General features: G+C 42.2%; 1 protein-coding gene across 1 annotated transcript; it reads left to right on the top strand.

The window, feature by feature from the left end:
• The first annotated feature begins 15523 nt into the window (after window positions 1-15523).
• Window positions 15524-16510, top strand: LOC146813246 (olfactory receptor 5AR1-like). Its single transcript, XM_085615337.1, has one exon. The coding sequence runs from the start codon at window positions 15524-15526 to the stop codon at window positions 16508-16510; it is 987 nt and encodes a 328-aa protein (XP_085471463.1).
• The last annotated feature ends 6502 nt before the right edge of the window (window positions 16511-23012 follow it).

Raw genomic sequence — 23012 nt, 5'->3', positions numbered from 1 at the left:
CCATTCTCCACATTGCCCACAGGCTGACGGTCCCAACACAGCTGAGAACCAACATCCCACCTCAGACAAAGCTGCTGGCTGTGCTGCACCTGTTGGCCTCTGAGACATTCAAACCAACAACTGCAATGGTTGGAGGAGTCTTACAGCCAGCCCTATCAAATTTCATCACACCATTCCTGGATGCCATCCTCAGCTTCATACCTCAGTACCTTCACTTCCCCAACACTGCGCAGGAACAGCTGGAGACAAAGCAAGGCATCTACGCCATAGCCGGATTCCCGGCTGTGTTTGGGGCAATTGACTGCACACATGTTCCACTTGTGCACCAAGCGGATACTACACAACTACCACAACAGAAAGCACACGCATTCCATCAATGTGCAGGCAATAGTGGACCGCCGGGGAATGTTCACCAATGTCGTCGTAAAGTACCCAGGCAGTGTGCATGGAACGGGACTGCTCGTTGGTAAATACCAAATCAACACACAACACACCCCACAGCCACCAATGCACAAGGCACATCTGTGGGGATGCACACGTGACCCTGCCCCATTCTCCCGCAGGTCAGTGTCCCATGGCTGTGGGCCTGTGTCGGCAGCTGTGCATCCGGGGCCACTGGCCCTGTGCGACTCGAGTCATCCCCCTTGTGGTTCTGACATTGCATATCTGAGTGCCTGATGACTGTTGGAGTTGTTGCCAGTACCAGCTACTCCCTGAGGGCTGACTTTCACTCACCCCACACACAGCCAGTCACTGAATTGGTGAGCCTACCATCACATCCTGCCAAACCAAGTATTGACTCTTTTCTCCCTGCACTGTCACAGGTGATCAAGGATATGCACTCTGCCCTTGGATGATGACACCCCTCCGGGAACTGAACACACCCGCCCAGAGGCAGTACAATGTGGCCCACATACGCACCAGGGGCATCGATGAACACACATTTGTCGTGTTGAAGTCACGTTTCAGGTGCCTGGACTGCACAGGTGGGAAGCTCCTGTACAGCCCGGACGTCATGTGCAAGATGATCGTTGCATGTTGTGTGTTGCACAACATCTGTGTTCGCACCAGGGCCTCATGGATCCCAGTTCCAGAGGTACCGGACGATGGTGATGGGGCAGGTGGCCCATATCCCAGTGCAGCTGCGGCAGGAATGGCCCATAGGAACTACATCATTGACACCTACTTCTCATGAGCACGTCACATTATGTCCATCCCTGGCAATCATGGGGCAGTAGTAGATGTCCAATTGCACTGCATGTGTGAATAAAACATATTTGCAGGTTACAGGTTGGAATTGTGCATTGTCATGTTACATATCCCTGTAGTTACAGATGTGATTTACCTGGTTGGGCACATTTGCTGATCCAGTTGTGTCCTGTGTTCAGTTGTGGAGGGGTTGCTGTCTGTACCGGGATGTTGCCAATGTTGAGGTGCGCTTCTGCTTATGTGCGTATGCTGCACGGTGGGTGTGTCCCTCCTGCCACTGGTCTCTTTCATGCTGTGTGGCTGTCGGTTCTGTCCTTCCACGGTGCTTGGATGTTGTGGTGTACATGTTGTACTCTGCAGTTGGCCAGGGTGCATATGTGATACTACGCTGTAGCTGTATTTTGTTCTGTGGCATTTTCCGTATGCTGTTCTTGTGCTTGTTCCCGCATTGCGCGTGAGTTGCTGCCCTCGTGCTGCTTATACCTGCTTTCCTAATTGCGGAAGGGATCATCGCAGGTTTTCTGGTGTCGTGGTTAGTGTTTTTATCTCCCTCGGGGTGGTTGTATCGTGGACATTGGCCGTGTTTTTGGCAGACTATCGCATGGTATCGCCGTGTTGTGAATTCCACGTTGACACAGGGTTATTTTCCTGCGATGGGCTGTGATATTGAAAGTTGTGTTATGCTACTCTTGCTGTAGTTATCACATGTTCTTGTGAATATACCCCAAAGAGAGCCTGGCCGCATCATTCACGTTTCCACGCAGGCATATATCCTTGTTGTAACAATAACAAGCAATGTGAGAACGAACAGTATCTGCAGCTCAGGCGTGAAGCAATAAGCATTATCTGAGTGTGCAGAGATCTAGGGGGATTAGGGGCCCCCTGCACCCCAGTTATGAAGGGCTATCCAACATACTTTGTGGTGTTAGTCCCCGCCACTGTGCCGGCTTCCGTGTTTGCCCGGCTTAGTCAAAGTCACAAGCTGTGTGGGCATCGCATGAGCGGAAAGTGGATTGGTTTGTTTCTCCTTTTTTTGTTTCATTTATTGCATTATTTCATTCAATAGTTTATTACCCATGCTTTAGTTCATCTTTTTTTCATATTTCACTAACCTCTGTCTTCTCACTTTAATATCATTTTACTTTTATTTATAAATGATCAGTGTTTTGTTGGGAGTTATGAAAAACCATATGTATTCACTGTTATATTTATTCATCAATTTGTTTCAATTAATGGTTTTGAAGTTTGATGCCTCCCATGTTGATTGTTTTTACTAATACTCTTATTCTTCTCAAAAACATAATATGATATAATACCATGCGCACCTTGATGTTATTGAGTGTTTGGTGGTGTTGGTCAGCTGCAGTCGTTGGCTCACGCAGCAGGAAGTGATGAGTTGCTGCGTTGTTGCACTGAAGTCTAGAGACAAGAGTGTAGAGAGAACCTCTGCTGGGGCCCATGTGTGTCCAGTTATAGGCTGTTCCTCTTCATGCACGTGCTGTTGCATGCCAGTGGTGTCATTACTGCACCTTGCTTGCTCCTGGCTTGGCTGAAACATGGTGGGTGGCATGATGGCTGTCGTCTTTGATGGGTTTATTCCTTTAATGCTAGAAGCTGTAAAAAAACGTTATGATCAGATAATAAAGTTTATCACTCTTGCCACCAGTGGTGGCTCGCTGAGGAAGTGCTGCGGGGCGGGGGAGGGGCAGGGTGGGGGGGGTAGTGGACTCGGACGTACGACGTACAGGAGTAAGATAAGTAATTTAATAAATAAAACTATTTACCTTGTGCTCGCTGCATCGCCAACTCGGCGTTTATGTTTACGTTTACTTCCTAGGTACCTTAGTTTCTTCATCTTGCCACTTCCAAGTGGATTGCTGTTTTTTTATGCTGCGGATCAACTTAGAAGGAGTAATGTAGAGAACGGATCTCATAATCCCATGCAATCTACAGAAGACACATCCCTCAGTCTAAACAGTTCTCTCAGGGAAAGCAATAGGCAACATTTCATTTTGCCAGGAGCCATTGACTTACAGTGTTGTCTCATACACTACTAGCACTGATAAAGCAATAGTGATAAACTGGAACACCTGCTTCTGAATGAGTCATTAAATAGCCGCACGTGAACCCTGGCACCAAGGCACAAACATCAGAAGCAAGTGATGCAAATATTAATAATTGTCACTCAAACAGCAGCTTTGAATGCATTAATGAAACACGATTAGGCTGCCACCAAATGGCAGCTCGTCTTCTTACAATACAAAGAATGTGCTTGTAATACCAGTTTCTGCTTTTCATCTCCACAATTAATTGCATAAATGATAATACATAATATTTAAAAAATACACTTTACTCTCCCAGAAATGCAGCTTGTCATTTCTCAAAACAACCTTTTTAGACGCAACTCACAGTTTTTAATTTTCAGTAAAATCCATGAGTTTAGTTCCCAAATATTGAAGTGGTTCACTTCTTTCCTTCAAAACAGATACCAAAGAATAAAGATGAATCACTCTCTTTCCCAGCCCCGTTCAGTAACTATGGGGGTTCCACATGGGTCCGCCCCATCACCCATACTGTTCAATGTATTCTTGGAACCGTTAGCAAATGCCTTGAACTCCACTAACATACTTTTTCATATGTATGTGGATGACTCTCAATTCTATATGAAAATCACCTCCCCAGAAAACATCTCACTCAACTCAATCCTGATGAACACTCAAAACTAACTCACGGACAACTACCTCATGCTCGACACACTCAAAACTGAATTCCGTCTCATCATTCCCTTTAATCACATTCCCAAGACTGACCTTTGGCTGAAACACCTCACAGCCTTCAACTGTTCCCCCCACTTTATTGAGTCAGCTAAATCGCTCAGAATCACATTAGACTTGCACTTGAATATGAAGAACCATATCAGCAGGGCAACCAAGGGAGTTGAACATCAGTTGAGTATACTAAGGAATCTCAAACCATTCCTTCCACAGAAAGATTTCAAATTGGTGGTACAAACTTTTGTTTTGCCAGGACTAGACTACAGCAGTTCCACGCTATGTGGTCTCCCCAAACTGAGCCTGGCCCCGCTAAGGGTTTCCTTAATGCCGCAGCGAGACTGATTACTGGTAGTAAAAGAAAATAATTAATTTCCCCAGCCCTAAAATTCCTAAACTGGTTACCATACGAGGCCAGAATTCACCTGAAAATTGCCTGCATGTCGCACAAAGCCCTTTATTTCAAGAACCCCATCTATCTGGCTCAACAAATAGAACTATCAGGGGGCTGCAGAGCGTCACGAAGTGCAAGTACAATGCTCCTGAAACCACAGCTTTTCCACAAAAGGAGATTGAGTAACAGAGCCTTCTTTGGCATTGCCCTAAAGATTTGAAACTCTCTTCCTCCGGAAATCCATACAATCTCCTCGACCGCTTCCTTCGAAAAAGAAGCAAAAAGAATCCTAATACTCAAGTTCCTACCTGAATAGGCCTTGACTACTAGACTACGTTACCACCCTCTATTCGGTGTTCTTGATTAACTTTGGACATGATTATATACCCAGGAACACCATTGTTTAGCATGCATTGTACATACAAATGTTTGAATGTTCCTCACACATTGCTGTATCCACCCTAACCTTATGTGAAGAGTTCCGACACCTACAGGAGTCTTGTATAATTATGTAATAAATAAATGTTTTTGCTTCACAATACTGTATCCCGCTGACTCAAAATTGTGAAGTGCTCTGATACCCGTAAGGGTCATGTTCGCGCTATACAAAACTTTATAAATAAAATAAATATTAGCACATTCAGTTCTTTTTCCTCTTCGACCCAGAGAGTTTATTTTCCCCTTTGGGATTGCTCGGCATCGCATTTACATCACTCAGAGTATTTCACCCATAAAGTCTCTTTGAGTTTTCCCAATATATCAATGTACATTGCATCCACCTCACCAACGCCTTTTTCTCCCACCTCTTTTTCTTCTGTCACTACTCTTCACAGAAGTCAGTTTCTGTGCCGCCACCCTTGCCTGCAGTTTGTTCTCTATAAATATTGTTTGTTTCTTGTTATTATTGTGGCTGTTGTTTGTTAAGACTCTCATGTGCCTCTGCTCTCCATTCTTTGTCACCTCTGCATTTTTACCTGCAGCTTTGTTCACCGAGAAACAGTCAGAACACCGCAGTCTGATCCACCCATATTCCGTCTATGCAAGCTTGACTATTCTTGCCTCCTCCATGCATATGATGTAAGGCAGTGCGCTGTCTACCTGCTGGAAGATGGATGCAGGAAGACACCGAGGTAAGGTAAGTGGGGTTGGGGGGTAGTCTTCAGGGCTGAAGGTGGTCGGGCTGTTTTTTAGGGCTAAGAGGGGTCAGGGTAGGTTTTAGGGATAGTGGAAGTGGGCAAGGTAGTGAAACGTACGGAGTAAGGTTTTAGGCCTCAGAGCAGTTGGATGATAAAGGGTAGATGGGTTAGTTTTTAGGGAGGGTGGGGGGTTCGGGTAGGTTTTAGGGCAGTGGAAGAGGTTCAGGTATTTAAGGGACAGCATGGGGCAGGGAAGTCAGGGTAGTGTACGTAAAGGGTCAGGGTTTTAGGCCTTAGGGTAGTGGATGGAGAATGGGTAGATGGAGTCGTTTTTAGGGCTGGCTGGTTGGGGTAGGTTTTAGGGCAGTGGAAGAGGGTCAGATAGTTTAAGGGACAGCGTGGGGGGCCGGTGGTGTACTGGTGTGCATAAAGGGGAAGGGTTTTAGGCTTAGGGTAGTGGGACGGGAATAGGTAGATTGTAGATAGGTAGATTGGTAGTTTTTAGGGCTGGGGATTAGTGTAAGTTTAAAGGCAGTGGAAGACGTTGGGGTAATTTAAGGAACAGTGCAGGGGTGGGAGGGGTGGGGTAGTGGTAACCTTAGCCACACATACCCTTTTATCATTTCATGGTAAAGGCATGCACAGTAAAGGAATGCATGGTTAAGACGCATTCATGGTTTGAACTTCGTGGTAGAGGCACACGTGGTTTAACCATGCGTGCTTCTATCATACAACCCTGTCCACCTCGTCCTGCCTCCTTTCTCCATGTGACCTTCATTGAGCGACTAACAGAGGTATTTAGTGGGAGTCAGAGTGTGTGAATTCTTGAACTCTAGCCTTTGGTTCCTTCACCATTTCTATCTCTTTCTTCCATTCTCACTCCAGTGTACAATATCTTCTGCAGATGTACAGCTAATTTCACTTCTAAGTTGACTGCATTAACCTTTAATCTTTCCACCTATGATCGTGCAGAATCTGCAGCGGCTCCTACACTATGGCAGAGGAGCATTGCCTCCACCACTGCCAGGAGCCTTAAACACAAAAAAATGATAATAAACTAGGTTTATAATTGTTTTATTTTTTTCTACAGTTTAGTTTTGGGGGCAGGGCATGGGGGAGGGCGCAAGAGGAGGTATTTAGCACCGCTATTCAGTGAGCATGACGGTCTGGCCGATGGTTGCAGGTTGGCCAAACCGCCATGTGCAGTGAGGCTCTCTCTAACCCAGCTGTGCTGCCAGTTTGGAGAGAGCCAGCACAGGCTCCCAGACTCACAGGAAGTGCAAATCATCACTTCTCAGGCCAACCCTGACACTGCTAATCATGTGAACTTACTTAGGGCATTTTTTTATTTTTTTTCCTTCCCTCTATTATTCACATATGAAGGAACACCTTTGCAAACTAGTGAACCAGTGGAAACAACTCATGTTAGGTTAACATTCACAGCTTTAGTAAGAGATGATTTTTGCAAAATATTCAACATTCTGGGATTGCTCTTTGTTTTACAGTGAACACTTACAAACAAAAAAGAGGATTCCATCTATCAATCTATTTTTTCCAAAGGGATTTGTTAGTTTGGGACGCTAATAGGAATTTACACTAAGATTTTCATGTGTTGAGTTGTCATTTTGAGTCAGTTATTTTCTTCAGAATGAGGAGGCCTTTTTTCAATCAGAGCATGGCCCCTTTCTCAAGTTTTGGGCTAATATGCCAAACACTTTTTGACCCTGCTACTGAATTTAGTGCTTAATTTGTGCCAGTGAGTGCCAGTAAGCTAAAACTATTTCTTAGAGATCGGGACTCTTTTTCACTCCTTCCAGGGCTTCTTTGGGCTATGGTCCTACACTTCTGCTAGGCCTTCGAAGGTGTGCAGACAAAATACCATGTCAAGAATACTGAGGACAAATATATTGTGAAGGTAAGTTTCAATAGGTAACCAAAGTTTTAGTATATATAATTGTACACACACACACACATACATATGTGTGTGTCTGTTCTCATCCGTCTTCACAATATATATATATTTCCAAGGTTGGTAGATGTGGAGCAAAGAATAGTGAATTAATACTTACTTATTCGCACTTACTTTCTCGATATTTTACCCCTCGATATTTTTGACTTACTATTCTGTCTACACAATATTTGAGTTTCCGATAGTCTGTCAGTGATCCCAAAGCATGGGTGAGAAATGATGACATTACATTATCATCAAAGTGCCACCTGCACGCTGTTAACTAGTGAACACCTGGATCAAGGAAAAACAAAATCCAAACAACTGCTCTTTGCTTTTAAAATCTTACAGAAAAAGCTGAAAGGTTGTTCAACAAGTCACCTGTTTAAGGTAATTGCAGCAAAATTCTTGCCATCTATATCATACGCTTCGGAAATGTTGAACACAAAGGACGCAACCGCACTAAATATAGCTCAATCTAGCCTTTTCAAGAAATTATTTCTAATCCCACGACACATCTCACAGGCACAAATAGGATTAGAATAAGGCCTAGAAAACCAAATACCAGCAAGACAAGGAGCATTGGCAAAATATTATTGGAGGATGAGGGCAGCAGAAGATAACACCTTAGCCCATTATTGTTGGGAGGAGATTGAAAAACAATCCAGGCTAAGCAAATCTGTTTATACAGCCCTAAAAGAATTGCTGCTTTCAGGACTACAGTTAGAAGAGGCATGGCTTACAATCACCACCTACTGTGGATTTAAAAACGTAGTTATCAAAGCAGCCAAACGGAACTCACTGTCTCTGGACAGAACAGCCATTGCAAAATAACAACACACATGGACTGCGTTACAATCTTACAGAATGCTGAAACCCCAACCGTACTTGTCCGAACACTTTTCACACCAAAAAAAGCAAAAATTGACACTATTGAGACGTGGTTGACAAAGGAATGCCATCTCTGCGGACAAGGTGAGGAGTCACTATTACATCTTTTATGTATCTATCCATCATTACTATAAATATAGAAAACTTTCCTTCGGGAAATATTAAGGACAGAACAAATAAGGACCTGAAGAGCGGCAGTTATAAAACAACTGTCCTGTACAGCCATAAAACTTTGGGAAATTGAGGCAAAAGAACTAGACAAAAAAGAGAACTGACCAGACTATTTTTAAACTGAATTGCTTTCCACACTTATTCTTCTTCATTGTATTGCTCACATTTTTTTATACATTTTCTACCTAATCTGCTCATTACTCCTTCAGGATATGAACTTTGTTGTGTTTTTATCTTGTTTTTAACCAAATGATTTTTTGAAGTTCAATGGACCTCGGTGACCTGTCCCACCCTTTTATGATTTTAAATGAGATCAAAATAAAGTATTATTGATTGATTGATTTAACTAGTCAACGTATGCCCTGAACAAAACAAAATGTGATAAATGCCTGCTGCAGCTGGGCCACCAATTGCCTGTGGAAGGAGGACTGTCTTCCTTTCAGTAGGCATAGGTCCTGGTGTCCCCTGTGGAGTCTATCGATCCTTCAGAGTTGACATCCAGACGGTGGCATTACTGGGCAATGCATTTTTTGCTGCTTCATTTCCTATCTGTATGCCCTGGGAGCACAGATGCATGACAGCATGACCTGCTCTCAGTCGTACCTGCAGCAAATCACTGTAGGTGTATTTTGGGCGAGAATGTTGAGGACAAAATATCAAATTGTCACAATACCGTGACCACCATATCATATGACATAAAATCTAAAAGGTAAGTACACAGAGGGAGGGAAGGATTAGCTGTTCTAAAAACAGGTGGAGATAGGTATATAAAATGTATACATACACCCTGCAGCTGTATTAGTACATAGTGCAGAGATCCCAGAACACCTACTCCCCCTTGTACTCACCAAAAAGATAAAGGCAGTAAACAATAAACCACCTGACTGGCACTGGACTAGTGTGCCGGCTCTCAACAAGATGGCAGTAGGATTACCACCAGTCTCTAGAAAACACACCAGCCATTACTTTGAATTTTGTTCTGGAAGGCCTAGTAGCAGATATTCAAAAAATAATGTATGTGAAATCCTCACTAATCTTTTGTAACATGGGAATTCTTTCTTTGGCTGTTTTAATAATTATGTAAAATCATTCAGATATATGTAAATTACTTTTAAATGATCTGTTTATATATTAGGGAGGAAAATCATCTGATTTCGTCCACAGTGCAATTTTTTTCCTGGCCTCAAAATTACCGGCCTGGCCAATAATATATTGGTCAAATTGCAACCATAGATGTAATCAAGTGAAAGTAGGGAAGTGAGTCTGTACTACTAACTGCCATGATAAAAACAAGGGCTTTTTTTCTTACTTAACCTAATCAATGGTGTTTTCAAAATACTATAACATGATTGCATTTGGAATTAAGCAGTGATGCAAAGTAACTAAACTGGCACTGCTGATTTGGGGACAGAACAGTACTGATTTAGGGGGCACAGAGCCACAAGCCGGGTTGATTCTAATCTCTAAGTAGAGCTTAAATCTCGCCAGCGCCTCACAACTGATACCATACTCCCGGCCTGGGCATACCAAAGGTAAAACTTCAAGCTATTGGTGCTGGGCCCTTGGAAGGTGTGGTGGTGATGATCGGCGATCTTGAACTCCCCAGCTGGAACAGCAGCAGCCGACGGACAAAGGAGGTTGCTGCTGTCTGCAGAGTGAGAACCTGGTGTGCAGGTCATTACTGAATAGCTGGACAATCCACAGCACCGGAACTCAACACCCCACCCAGGCTGCATAGCTACGAGTCTGGGGCATCGGCCTCCACACAGGGCTTCTGGCCAGGGATGGATTACCTCCCTCAGCCGAGATCATCAGCCACATGCTGATAGTCCATGTCGAAAGAGAACTGCCTGTATTAATTAACCAACACTGCAACTGGAATGTAAGTCGATTATTATATACCGCTCTCCCTTCCACATTGACTGAATTACCTACTGGTCCCCACCTCCAGCATTCTGGACTTTGGCCCCTGCCGTTTTGCTGGAGTAGACTACTGCACTTTAGTACTGTGAATGCATACATGTGACAGTTTCTCCTGCGTATGTCATGTATGTAAACCTTGCAGAGATGCCCCTGCATGTAGAGTATTGCTTCTCAGGCATCATTGACATGGAAGACACTGAACTTTGAGAAAAAAGGCTTAGGGCTGGTTTCCCTTCTCCCACTGGCTCTCCAAGACTCTGGGTCCTACTGTCCCATATCAGGTACTCTTCTTCTAGCCACTCTCTGTGCACAGGTCTAGGATTGTTGGGCCATGACATGCCACCTCTATCCTCAGCATTATATCTTTGAGTGACAATCACCATTTGTCAAGTGGCCTGTGGACCCACACTTCAAATCGTCATAGATGCAATTGTACTGGTGCAGCCTCCAGAGCACACATAGCGGACCAGCATGTCTCAATCATTGAGGCAACTGTTGTTCACAGAGGAGGTCTCTGGGAAGGCCCCTAATATTGTAGTTGATCAGTACGCACTGACAAAGGAAACAGCATTGGAGGTCATGTTTGAGGATTTTACTAGAAGGTACCACTGTGAAAATGGAAAGTGGCATCCAGTAGATGAAGACAGACCTTGATTCTTTAGGTGCGCAGATGCAACAGACTAAGGACATATTATGCCAAGTGGAACACGAACTAGCAGAGTCAGTCAATTGGGAACAAGATCAATGGTTCCTTCAGTGCAAAGTGACAGAGCTGGAGGATTAAAAAAGCAGGGACAATCTGTGATTCTCCGGTTTCTCTGAGCAGAGAGAAGGTACAGAAATCCTCACTTTCCTGGCATGGTTCATCCCAGAGTTCACCAAACTCACTTTCACTCCCCCTCTGGAAATCTAGAGGGTGCATTAAATAAGCTGCCGAAGGCCCATGGACATACACAAATGGTACCAGATAATCTTCTTCTTGAGGCACCAACAGGTTTAACACATTCTCTAAGATGCTAAGGAGCATGTTCCCTTCATACATGGAAGTCTGACCATCACTATATCACACGACTTCTTCCATGAAACCCTTCAACGATGATAAAGATTCCTAATCCTGCAACTCAGGAATCTGACATCAGATATGGATTTTTAGACTGTTACGATGTTCGTCACATGAGACAAGAAAACAATGGAATTTGATGACCTGGACCAACTGGAAGGCTGGCTGGACTCCCTGGAGGAAAGGGTGGTGGACACAGTCCAGGAGCAAACCTTGCCTACATCACTGGCTCATCAGAGTTTATGAGGACAGCAATGCCTGGGTGAAGTTTCTAGAGAATGATCGGGGGAACCCTAAACAAAACTTGACAACAAAGCACCAGAACCAGAGAGATAAATTTTGGTCACCATTGAAGCCTCTTCCAAAAACATTCCTGGACTCGTGGTTGTAGTGCTAAAGAGGCCCAGATGGCATACTTCCAAAGCTGAGGACTTAAACAAAATTTGACCACAAAGTGCTCTGAGAACCAGAAGGAGACCACGAACAACGTGCTTGCCTATCAGCATGAGTTGAATTGCCAGTCAGATTGACTTTGTGGCTTCTCATGCTACACTATGCAGCAAAAAATCAATTTCAGTGGTCCTTTGCCAAAGGGGTACCTGGCCTTGTGAAACTGTCCTCGGCTACAGCCCCTTGCTTTTCCCCCCAGAGATGTTTTACTTCCATTTTGGTGACTACTCTTAATGTAGAAATCTTTACCATAGCTTTGACCAAAGGCCATCTAATGATGATGCTCTCTATTCCTACACTTCCTGCAGCCTTGCCCTGCTGATCTTCACCTTCTAAGACATTTTTCTTTCAAACATTGTTATTAAGTCTGAAAGCAAGTGCTGACCAGGCCCATACCACCTCTTCTATCCATCACAGTTGGCCTTAACTTTCAACTTTGACCCGGTCTCACGCAACTAGATGTCCATGGATGTCATTTAGATCTTTTAGGCACTAATTTTTACTAAAAACATTAAAAATTCATAATTCCGTTTCTGCTGATTGGATTTTTGTCATTTTGGTGTCAAATAATCAATTTAAATGTACTCTATTTTTCTTAATTGGTTTGTGGATTTTCATGTGTTGTGTTTTAACTTTATTACTGTTTGTGTGCTGCATAAATACTTTACATATTGCCCCTGAGTTAATCCTGACTGCTTTTGTGCCAAACTATTCAGGATTAAGCACAGTTTAATTCTGTGACTGTTTGTGGTTCACCCTGCAAGGGATTGTGGCTGTTGCTTGACCAGGGCTTACACCCCAGTCAACCACCAACCCAAATTTTCACATACACCCAGGTAAGATGATGCTTTGGTTCATTGGTTCTGGTTCAGTGTATTTAAATTCAAACTTATATTGTTGGGTCATGTTAGCTTCAGGCCCCGAAGGGGACATCCATTGGTATTAGGGTCACTCCTTTAATTGATACTAAGGCACGTGGATCATATTTTTCTAACCATATCTCACACGTGAGCGGTCAAATGGTGGGCTAGGTGACCTCAATGGTGAAACCAGCTTGCTTTACTGAACAATCTGACTCATCTGGACACACTGTCATGTGAACTATATACCATGCTGTTTGATTAGCGGGACAAGAGCCCATAGGCCAACCCCTGGGGACTCCCAGTTCTAGGGCGTGTATTTTCCAGCACACAACATTTGCCTCATCAGTGCCTTTGAGATATTGCCCATCAGCATCAGACAGTAGCAGAAGCCTTCTTTATTAATCTGGGCCTGTGTAGGTGGCTGAAAGGGGGGACGCAGATGGATATCCTGGAAAACTAGCTTTCACCGAGCCACAATTCTTAGAGTGTTAACCACAGATCCTCAGCCGCACATAGTAAGCATGTAGTTGACATGAGAAAGGTTATCCCTGTAGCTACTGTATACACATAGTACTGCTTGCACGCTCCTCAGAGGTAGATAAATGACATGCACATGCTCAAGGTTATCTCACTGAATGTGAGTGGACTGAATCACTTCCTTAAACAGAAGAAAATCTTACACCACCTCGATACACTACACCTGCACATGGCCCAAATTCAGGAAACGCACATATAAGTGAATGAGAGTCAGAAACTGTACAGAGATTGGGTGGGCCTTGAATGCCATGTCTTGACACAAGACCCCATACCCCAACAATACCACGTTCTATCAAACCTTACTGGAAGGGCAGAGTAGCCAGTAGCATTCTTATCAGGAAAGGGAACCCAGTTGAAGTACACAAACAATGGATTGACCCAGCCAGCCACTACATCCTCCTGCAGGTGAAGCTACAGGCACACACCCTTCTCCTGGGCCCCTAGTATTGGCCCTGACACGTAGTTGACACAATTTCAGGATCTTCTTCACTTCATTCTTCTGCAATGCCCGTGCACAAAAATCTTGCTAGGTTGGGACTGGAACTTACCTCCTGACACACATGTACATAAGTCATACACTCCCAGTTTATTTGCCATATCAGACAGTGGTCTCCTTTGAGACCTAATGACAGACTGTTCTCTCCACGACCCGTGGCACACAAGGTTGGGCACCCATGGGAGGCTGGACACCTGTGACTAGACCCTGCACCCAACCCCACATCATGCACGGCAAAAGGCTGGGCACAGTTGCGGGATCGGGTTCACAAGGGTGTTGAGTGAGAACTTGTTCTCACTCGGGAACCTGCAACAAACCCCATGCTGTACACTTTATTTAAAAAAACATAGATATATTCACTGGAACAGACAAAGGTTAAAGTGATGTTATAGTTAGGAATAGCAATAAAATCTTATCTGGATTTCCAGCGATAATCACACTGTTTTCCAGCAAACGCATGGATTCCTATCGATTGCGAGATAAGCATTGCTGATAGCACGCTATCTCTGCAATAGAATCCAGCGTTAACCTGCGATAATTATCCTCGCGCTAAAAGCGCTGAGCGATAATTATCGCAGGCCCTTGCTGATATGCCCCTTAATCTAACTCCTCCAAAGTCCAACACTTTCTCTACATTTGCTTATGTTTGAGTGGGAATTTTAAAAGTTGCCCCTCAAAGGTTCAGAACTTTCTCTACTGTGTCTCCGATTTGAGTTGGAATAGTATATCTGGCCAGTTCAAAGTTCACCACTTTCCATAATTTTGTTTATATTAGAGTGAGAATCAAAACTATGACCCCTCCAAAGTCCACCACCTCCCTCCTTTTGCTCACGTTAGACTGGGAATAGTATATGTGCCCCCTCCAAAGTCCATCAAATGCTCTACTGTTGATAAGACTGGAGTGGGAATAGTAACTCTAACCACTCCAAAGTCCAACACTACCCAAAATTTTCTTATTTTGAAGTGGGAACAGTAAATTTGATGCCTCCAATGTGCAACACTTTCCCTATTGTTGAGTAGATTGGAGTGGTAATAGCAACTCTGAGCCCTCCTAAGAGCAACATTCCCCCTTCTATTGCTAAGATTGGAGTGGTAATAATAAATATGACACCTGAAAAATCTCACATTGTCCCTACAATTGCTTAATTGGGAGTGGTAATATTTGTTTTGATTTTTTTGTTTGTAAAATTAAATAATTGAACAATCTTGCATGTTTAGAATGGCTAAACAGCATTTTGAGTTTTTTAAAGTATTATTTCGATTTTTTATTTTATTTCATAAAATATTCATATGTATTTATGTTTGTATTATTATTGTAAATATTGATTTATAAATTAAAAATAATGCAATATATAGTAAAATCAATGGAATATTCTTGTCACAGAATGTTTTATTTCACATGCAAAGTATGTAGACAAAATGTTTTGGTTCCTAATATTTATTTTGTAATATTTGTGTATTGCAATACTGATGTTCTCCATATTATGTATTTCAACCATTGCAACCCCTTGAGCTTATTTACATTTAAACAACATGAATGCAGAGTATGAAATTCAATTACTTAACATTTCCATTTTTGTTCATTTCCTGAGTTTTACATATTGTAACTTTGTTGATGTCTTATATTTCACTAAATGATTTCTTTTCCCAACAGATCACATTAGTAAGATAAGTATGGAATGCCAAAATCAGACAAGATTTGCAGAATTCCTCCTTTTGGGTTTTTCTGATCATCCACAGCTGCAAATTCCTTTGTTTGTTCTGTTTCTGCTGATGTACTCACTAACTGTAATAGGAAACACTTCAATCATTCTGTTGGTGTACTCTGATTTTCACCTTCACACACCTATGTATGCTTTTCTCTGCAATCTGTCATTTTTAGATGTATGTTACACCTCAGTTACCCTTCCCAAACTTTTGGAAATACACTTCAACCAGGACAAAGCTATAGTATTTATTGGGTGTATGACACAGCTCTATTTTTTCTCTTCAATTGCGATCGCAGAATATTACCTACTCGCTGCCATGGCTTTTGACCGCTATGTGGCCATCTGCAAGCCCTTGCATTACACTCTAACCATGACTAAGACACTGTGCAGTCTACTTTTAATGGCCTCTTGGACTTCTGGTTTCCTGAGCTCAGTGGCACATACTATCTTGACCTCTAGACTGTCCTTCGGACACTCCAATGTCATCAACCACTTTCTCTGTGAAATTAAGGCAATCATACAACTCTCTTGCTCTGACACCAGCAAACTTGAAATTGTGATTTTCATAGAAGCCATCGTCTGTGGTTTTTTCCCTTTCACCTTAATATGTATATCATATATTTACATAATATCAGCCGTCCTCAATATCCGCTCAGAGGAAGGGCGTCGGCGAGCCTTCTCCACATGCTCCTCCCACCTGATTGTTGTTTCTTTGTTTTGTGGAGTCATGATATGTACCTACATTGGTCCTGCATCAATGAACTCCTTGGAGAAAGACAAGATACTGGCCGTGCTGTACGCCGCTGTCATTCCAATGCTAAATCCCGTTATTTACAGTCTCAGAAACCGCGAGGTAAAATGTGCCCTGAAGAAGATCAGGGAACAAGTGAAGTTCAGTATTCTGCAACGATGTTGCAAAATAAACTTTCCAACTTCCCATGTTGTCATCTGACGTCACTCACAGAACTGGAGATTTTTTTGCAGGAGTGTCAGATTCAGATGTGCTTTGAACTGTCCAAATGAAGCTTGACCAATGATAAGCATTTAATTGTTCATTTATTTAGTGTGATTTGTTAAGTATCTTTGTCTTCAAAGGCAGTAGTGCAGCTGTTATAAGAGCAGCAGGTGCAGCTGTAATAGGGCTAAGGGTTCAGGGATGCCCAATACATGTCAGTTAAGGTTCATCCTCCCCATGGCAGGGGGCAAGGTTCTCATTTAACTTGTTTGCAATAGAGCTTTTGGCACTTTTGCTACCCTTGACCAAAGGTCAGGAGACCAAGATTAAATGGTGAGTTTGCCACTGTTGCTTAAGTAAGAAACCTATTGGTGAGGGCAACTATAACAAAGATCACTGCAGTTAACCTATTGCATCCGATAGTCCTCAAATGATAATCACATTTCCTAAATAATGGCTAGCAAATAGGTCAACTTACATGCCAACTCGTCAACATCCCAAGTATTTCCAAATTCGTATTTTTTACACTAGATATGCCCCTGCTTGGAGAGGTTTGGTTACGTGTCTTACATAGCTAACCAGGCTCATTAATTAAACACAAATCTGTACTCTTTAGGACAGTATGTGTTAATCTGATGTCATGCTATGTGGTCACTCTAGAAACACAGAGGCGTGTATTGCTGCATATGTTTTACTCCTTCACTAAAAATCCAGTAAAAAAATTCTACTGTGCATGTTCTCTTCTGCTTGTTGTGTTAGATGTGCTCTTGTGAAGGGTTTTAATGATAATGCTTGTGAACTCTAAATACAAATAAATGCAAACCGAGCTACCTCTCTTTATTCAAAAATTCTAGTTATAGTTTTAAACATCTCCTGGTGAATCCAGTTCATGTGATGAAGAACCATAAGCAGCAAAACCTTCAGGAAAACTGTTTTTCTGAGATGTACTTTCTTATATCATTTAAAAGGTGATTTAGGGCCATATTGATTTCTGTAAAGGTTTGTGAATCAATTAATGTTTTACATTTATTCTATTGAATGGACAAAGACCCTGGACAAAGACCCTGGACCAAACTCAGGCACACTTGGATGAACTGCCATTTAGCCTATACTATCCAACAACTGTAGATCAGCAACAAGTGACAGGGGTGCCAGGGACCCGAAGGCCAACTCGACAACATATTCCATACCAGTAAAGGGCTTAAATAATACACATGTGCTGAATGGCAAGAAGACAATAACCAACGATTAAGGTATTCTCCGGCCATAAATCCTTGATCCAGGTATAGTAATGCAAACATACATGTTATCTTTTGAAAATGTAGGACAGAGGCATCTGTTTTCCCAGGCCAAAGCAAACTTGATCAAAACCATGTCTTGGGGACAAAAAAAACAGGATGTGACAAAAATGATGCCGGCTAGTGAAAAGGAAATCTTCTACCATGTCTTGTACTAGCCTTGTACCAGTACCCATTATAAAGTGGGGAAAAAGCAAAGATCCAAGGAAAGGTATCACAATCCGCCTGCAGAGGGTCCAGAAGGTATCATCTGTCATATATGGGTATCAATTCCCAGGTGTGTACCAGCAAGTGGCATCATTACTGCTTTAAAGCCATAGAAAACAAATAAACACAGGATATAGAATCTCAGGAGAATTACAGAAGCACCAGCAAAAACAAAATGGAATAGAATAATAAGCTCAAACTCTCCTGAGAAGTGCCCAATACAACTAGTGCATGTTTCTTTCAACATGTATGGAAGAAAGCTTCCCAGACACCAATGGAGCCAGCAATATTACTGGAACAGACTGTCCCCATGTTCCTGGGACACATACACGTTCACATGTTTTTGCATGGTGCTTTATCTGTTACACACTGTATAATATTGAGTTTTTTGTGTGTTTTTGATAATGTATTTGGAATTACATTCGCTCCTGGGATTAGCTTTCTGAAATTGTTTCTCAAGCTCATATGAACGAGAGATATTAAAGGATTATGTTTTAATATGTATTAACCTGGCAGAAATAAATTAGTTGCTAGTTGCATCCTTTGTGTGAAGAAGAAGAGGATCACTTTCCCCACGAACATTCACACTGAGATTTTAGATGCCTACAGAAGTCACATCACCATGCTGAAGTAAAGAGAACTGCACACTCCTGCAGATATAACCATTCCAATGGGGACAAAAACTGCTATTTCCGAGGAGGAAACTCATAATGGGGGCCTAGGCAGACACATGTCCTTAGCATTTTTACCTTTCACTGATGTACAGTGACCTCTTAATACTCAAAGATAGTGCCTGCTTTTGGCAAATAGCCGTATGTTCTCCTCCTTTCTCCTTTCTACTAGCATTCACCCTGCATCTGTGCCCTATACTCCTCCTCATAATGGATACAGAAAGTTACTCCACTCATATTTGTTTTTGTAATGGTAATCGTTTTCAGTGCATGAGAGGCAGTATTATTTAGGGGATCCCTGATGTTGTCTTCAATGTCGCTGGAACCTCCCACAAAAGTGAATCAGGGATTGTTTCTTTTCTAAGAACAAGAAATTGTAGCTTGGAAAAAGAAAATCGGTTCACTAAAATAGTCAACATCTCAAAGTGCTGGGTCAGCCACTTTGTATTCTGTTTCACATTCAAATACACATTTGCAGTTTTATTGATTATAGTCCAACATTCACTGTATTTTTACAATACATGTATTCTTCCTAATAAATATGTCAAGCATGCTTTCACTGAAGCTCCAAAGTATTTTAGGTTGTAATCCTTTTTTAGGGCTTCACGTTATTTTGATAATGGTGAATAGCTTTAATGCAACCAAGTAGTAAATATAATGTAGAACGTGCATTTGCAATGCAATCGGTCTCGCCTTTGGGACCCTATATGTATTTAGCTATTCAGCACTTTAGCCTGGGTGCTGAAACATCTACTGTTCTTTAACATTGTTTGGAAAGTAAGCACCGAACTGCGTGACACACCAGGTATGGGAACACATTGAGAGAAATATTGCCTTTCAGCAGAAAATGGTATAGTCCAAAGCTCTATTTTTTATATAAAATCGGGGCCTTCGGTGGTCATATTACTGAAAAAATAAGATTTGAAAAAAATATTATTGTCTACGGGTGCTCATGGAAGACTGTTTCTATGGACTGGAATCTATAGAATGCTAAAGAGATTATGGTATTTTACTGACCTCTGCTGGTCCCTAAGCAGAGGCAGACAAGTCGTAGGGCTGATCTTCAGAGCCCACAAAGTACATAAACATATAAGTATATACTAAAGTATATATACTAAAGTATATACAAGAGTTCTCGAAAGCTCGACCTAAAAAACACCATCATAGTGGTATGAAGCTAGGGCAACTAAAAATCTAGATCACGGGAAGTCATATTAATAAAATGCATTAGTTAGTACAGAAAATACAGGGATGTTGACTTTTCAGGTAATGTATTTGGAAAATGATCGACAGTTTATTGATGGCATTTGAGGAGGGAACCTCAACAACTCGGGTCCCTGGAAGTGAATCACATAGGGTGTAACAGGCATGGAAAAATCACCATTATAATCAAAAGTAGCTTCTACGTAAAAACCCAGGACACACTGGAAGAGAGGAGCAAAAAGGGTCACAATTTACACAAGACATTATGTTTGTTGACTCTCACTTTTCTCCTCTGTCCTTGATGTCTTTATGCTTGGACAAATCACAAGGTTATTAATGAGCGGGATGAGTAACACTCCTCTGGTACCACTTGATGTACATATAAATGATAATTCAGAAAGCTGCATGGGTAGATCCGATAGATCAGATCCAATCACTTTCTACAGTAATAATACTCCCATAGTGTAGTTCTTTGGCTTTTTGATTTCATTTTCTTGTAAAGCCTACACACTTCTTCTAACTCCATCAAGCTGGCTTAAGGAGGCGACCAGTCCGGTCCATGATGAATATATGTGCACAAACCACCTTGATTTAGTAGAGGGCAATGCTGGTGGTGGCAGATTTCCCTCTTTATAAGGGAGACACAGGAGTAAATGATTGATATGTTGTACATGTTACTTCTTTGAGTAGTGTATACCTCACCCTACAGAAATGAGTTAATTTCTTAGCACATTAGGACCCTGGTTGCAAGTTAGCAAGACACTACTGGCACCTGAGTAAACCCCTTTTTGAACTGAGATTGTCTTTAAAAGAAAAAATGTTTATTAATCTATTACCTTTTTACCTCTAACCTTTGGTTCCAGACTAGCTTGCTATTTGCCGCAGACTTTCAACGCCTCATCAGGGGTAGTCAGCACTATATAAATAGAGTTTACAATTACAATTAATATGTGGTGCAGAGTTTGGTGCAAACGTTTTCCACCACTACAGTTTTCACCAGATACCTTTCAGCAGGTCAAACTTGCTAAAATATGTTGGAGATATGCAGATTATTTCAAGTAAATCACCAAAATCCATATTGTATGCCCCATAATGCCCTATTATGATAGGCAAAACTTGTAAATGGATCTAAGTATTGCCAGGATTTCAGGTTTCCTGGGTGCAATAAGTATATCAGTCAACTATAGAACACTAGCAAGGAGGGTTGTAAGCCCTAGATCCCAATTAGAGTGATAATTCATATCCCTGTGCAAACTTGAGTTTTTAGAGTAATCAAATGATGAACTTTGTGATATTTATCACAAAGTCTGCTGTTTTGTCATGACAGACTTCAGCAGGTGAAATATGCTAAAATGTATGGGTGAAAAGAGCCAGAAAAAGGCAATCTATATTGATTTTGGTATATTAAATTTCAATACTGCATGTAGTGCCTCGTTTTCAAATGAAAAACGTTGAATAGGAGTGTGAGGAAATGAGATGTATTATATTATTATATATAAGTTAAAACCGCAGCTCAATTTGGGGTATCTGTGGCACTGAGAAGCAAGGCTACAAACTCCACAACTAGAGTAAAGTATTTAAACAGCACCAACACAATTGAAGAAGAAATCAACACCACACTCAAGAAATCCAACACTAAATAAAAAAAAAGTAATTTATTAGAATTTAGACATTGGATCAAAAAGGCCCACTGGAGGGTCCCAGTGATATGGATTTTGCAAGTAATTACAAATCAAATCAAATAATGTTCACCCTACCATCAACAAGCCTTGGCAAAATAAACAAAATGTTACGCTTAAAACTTTTCCAACTAAAACTTGGGTAAGTGTCAATGCAGTCAGCTAGAAGTACTTGTGTCAACCACCTCCATCAGGGAGCAAGTCAGGGGTACCAGCAAGGTCCTTAGAAACAGTAGTTTCAATCAGTTCCTTGCACTTTATCCATGTTGCAATGGATTACTATGGAGTGGTCCTGATTCAATGGATGAAGGATGCTGAAGATGCCCCAAGGATTCTTTTTATGCAAAATGGTTGATGGGGGTATTCCTGCAGGGATTCCTCGGTCCAGGAAGATGGTGATGGGGTCCTGGTTGAAGGGTCTACATCCCACAAAGTCCTCTCAAGTTTGGCAGAAGTCCAGTGTCTGTTGGACTACCAGTCGATCTGTGTGGCAGTCCCAGGCCAATCCTTCGTGGGTTGATAACTCACCTTCTGAGGGTCCCAGCAGCTCTCAGATGGCCTTCCTGGGCTCAGAGAACTCAGGTGCAACTCTGTGGTTTGGCTCTTGTTCCTTTGTGCTGCAGGGCAGCCATGGTAGTGGCTTGAAAACTTTGGGCTACCAACCTGCCCCAGCAGGCTTCTTCAGCTTTTTGTGTCCCTGAGCGGCAAACAGCAAGCCCTTGGAGTTTCTTGGCTTTGCTGGGATATGATGATTGCTTCTCCTTACGAATGACACAACAGTCACAGACTCTTCCTTCACGAGCCAACAGGTGCAGCCTTCTTCAGTGAAGCCTCCTTTTTGCTGGTTCCTCATTGAAGCAGGGCAGTCATTCTTCGGCCCTTCTTCCAGTTGGTAGAGATCTGAGGTCTGGGTGATAAGGGTGCCTCTATTAGACTCAGAAAATGCCCTTAGGATGCGGTTGATAGCCCATGGCCTACCAGGTTTCCTCCCACATACTGTCACTTCCCTGGAGAGAGTGATATCTTCCTTTCGAGGATGCACCATTATGTCCACTCCCAAGATGGTGAGACCACTCTCTCGTGGTGAAACCTACTTAGCCCACCCCCGGGGTGTGGCTACCTCAGGGCTAGCAGCCCATGGGAAAACTGGTTAGGCAACTGACTTCACCTCTCCTCTACCCATTCCTGTCTATCCGACTATACAATGGAGCAGCCCCTCTCCCTTTTGTGGCACATCTGCCCACACTAAAGAGTACACCCATTGATATTCACAAACTGGACTTCTATTACTACTACTACAGCTAAAAAAAGCACAGAAAACAGTAGCACTGAGGGCTCCATCTAGCAACTCCAGCACCACAAATGGCTATATATGTATGTACATATATATATATATATATATATATATATATATATATATATATATATATATATATATATA

This window comes from Triturus cristatus, chromosome 7 (genome assembly GCF_964204655.1).
Source record: "Triturus cristatus chromosome 7, aTriCri1.1, whole genome shotgun sequence".
Lineage (NCBI taxonomy): Eukaryota > Metazoa > Chordata > Amphibia > Caudata > Salamandridae > Triturus > Triturus cristatus.
Note: the sequence above shows the minus strand (reverse complement) of the source record. Positions and strands in the feature narration are given on the sequence as shown.

Bases quoted from the DNA above. Each gene is read 5' to 3' on its own strand.
- LOC146813246 (XM_085615337.1), top strand. From the start codon at position 15,524: ATGGAATGCCAAAATCAGACAAGATTTGCAGAATTCCTCCTTTTGGGT.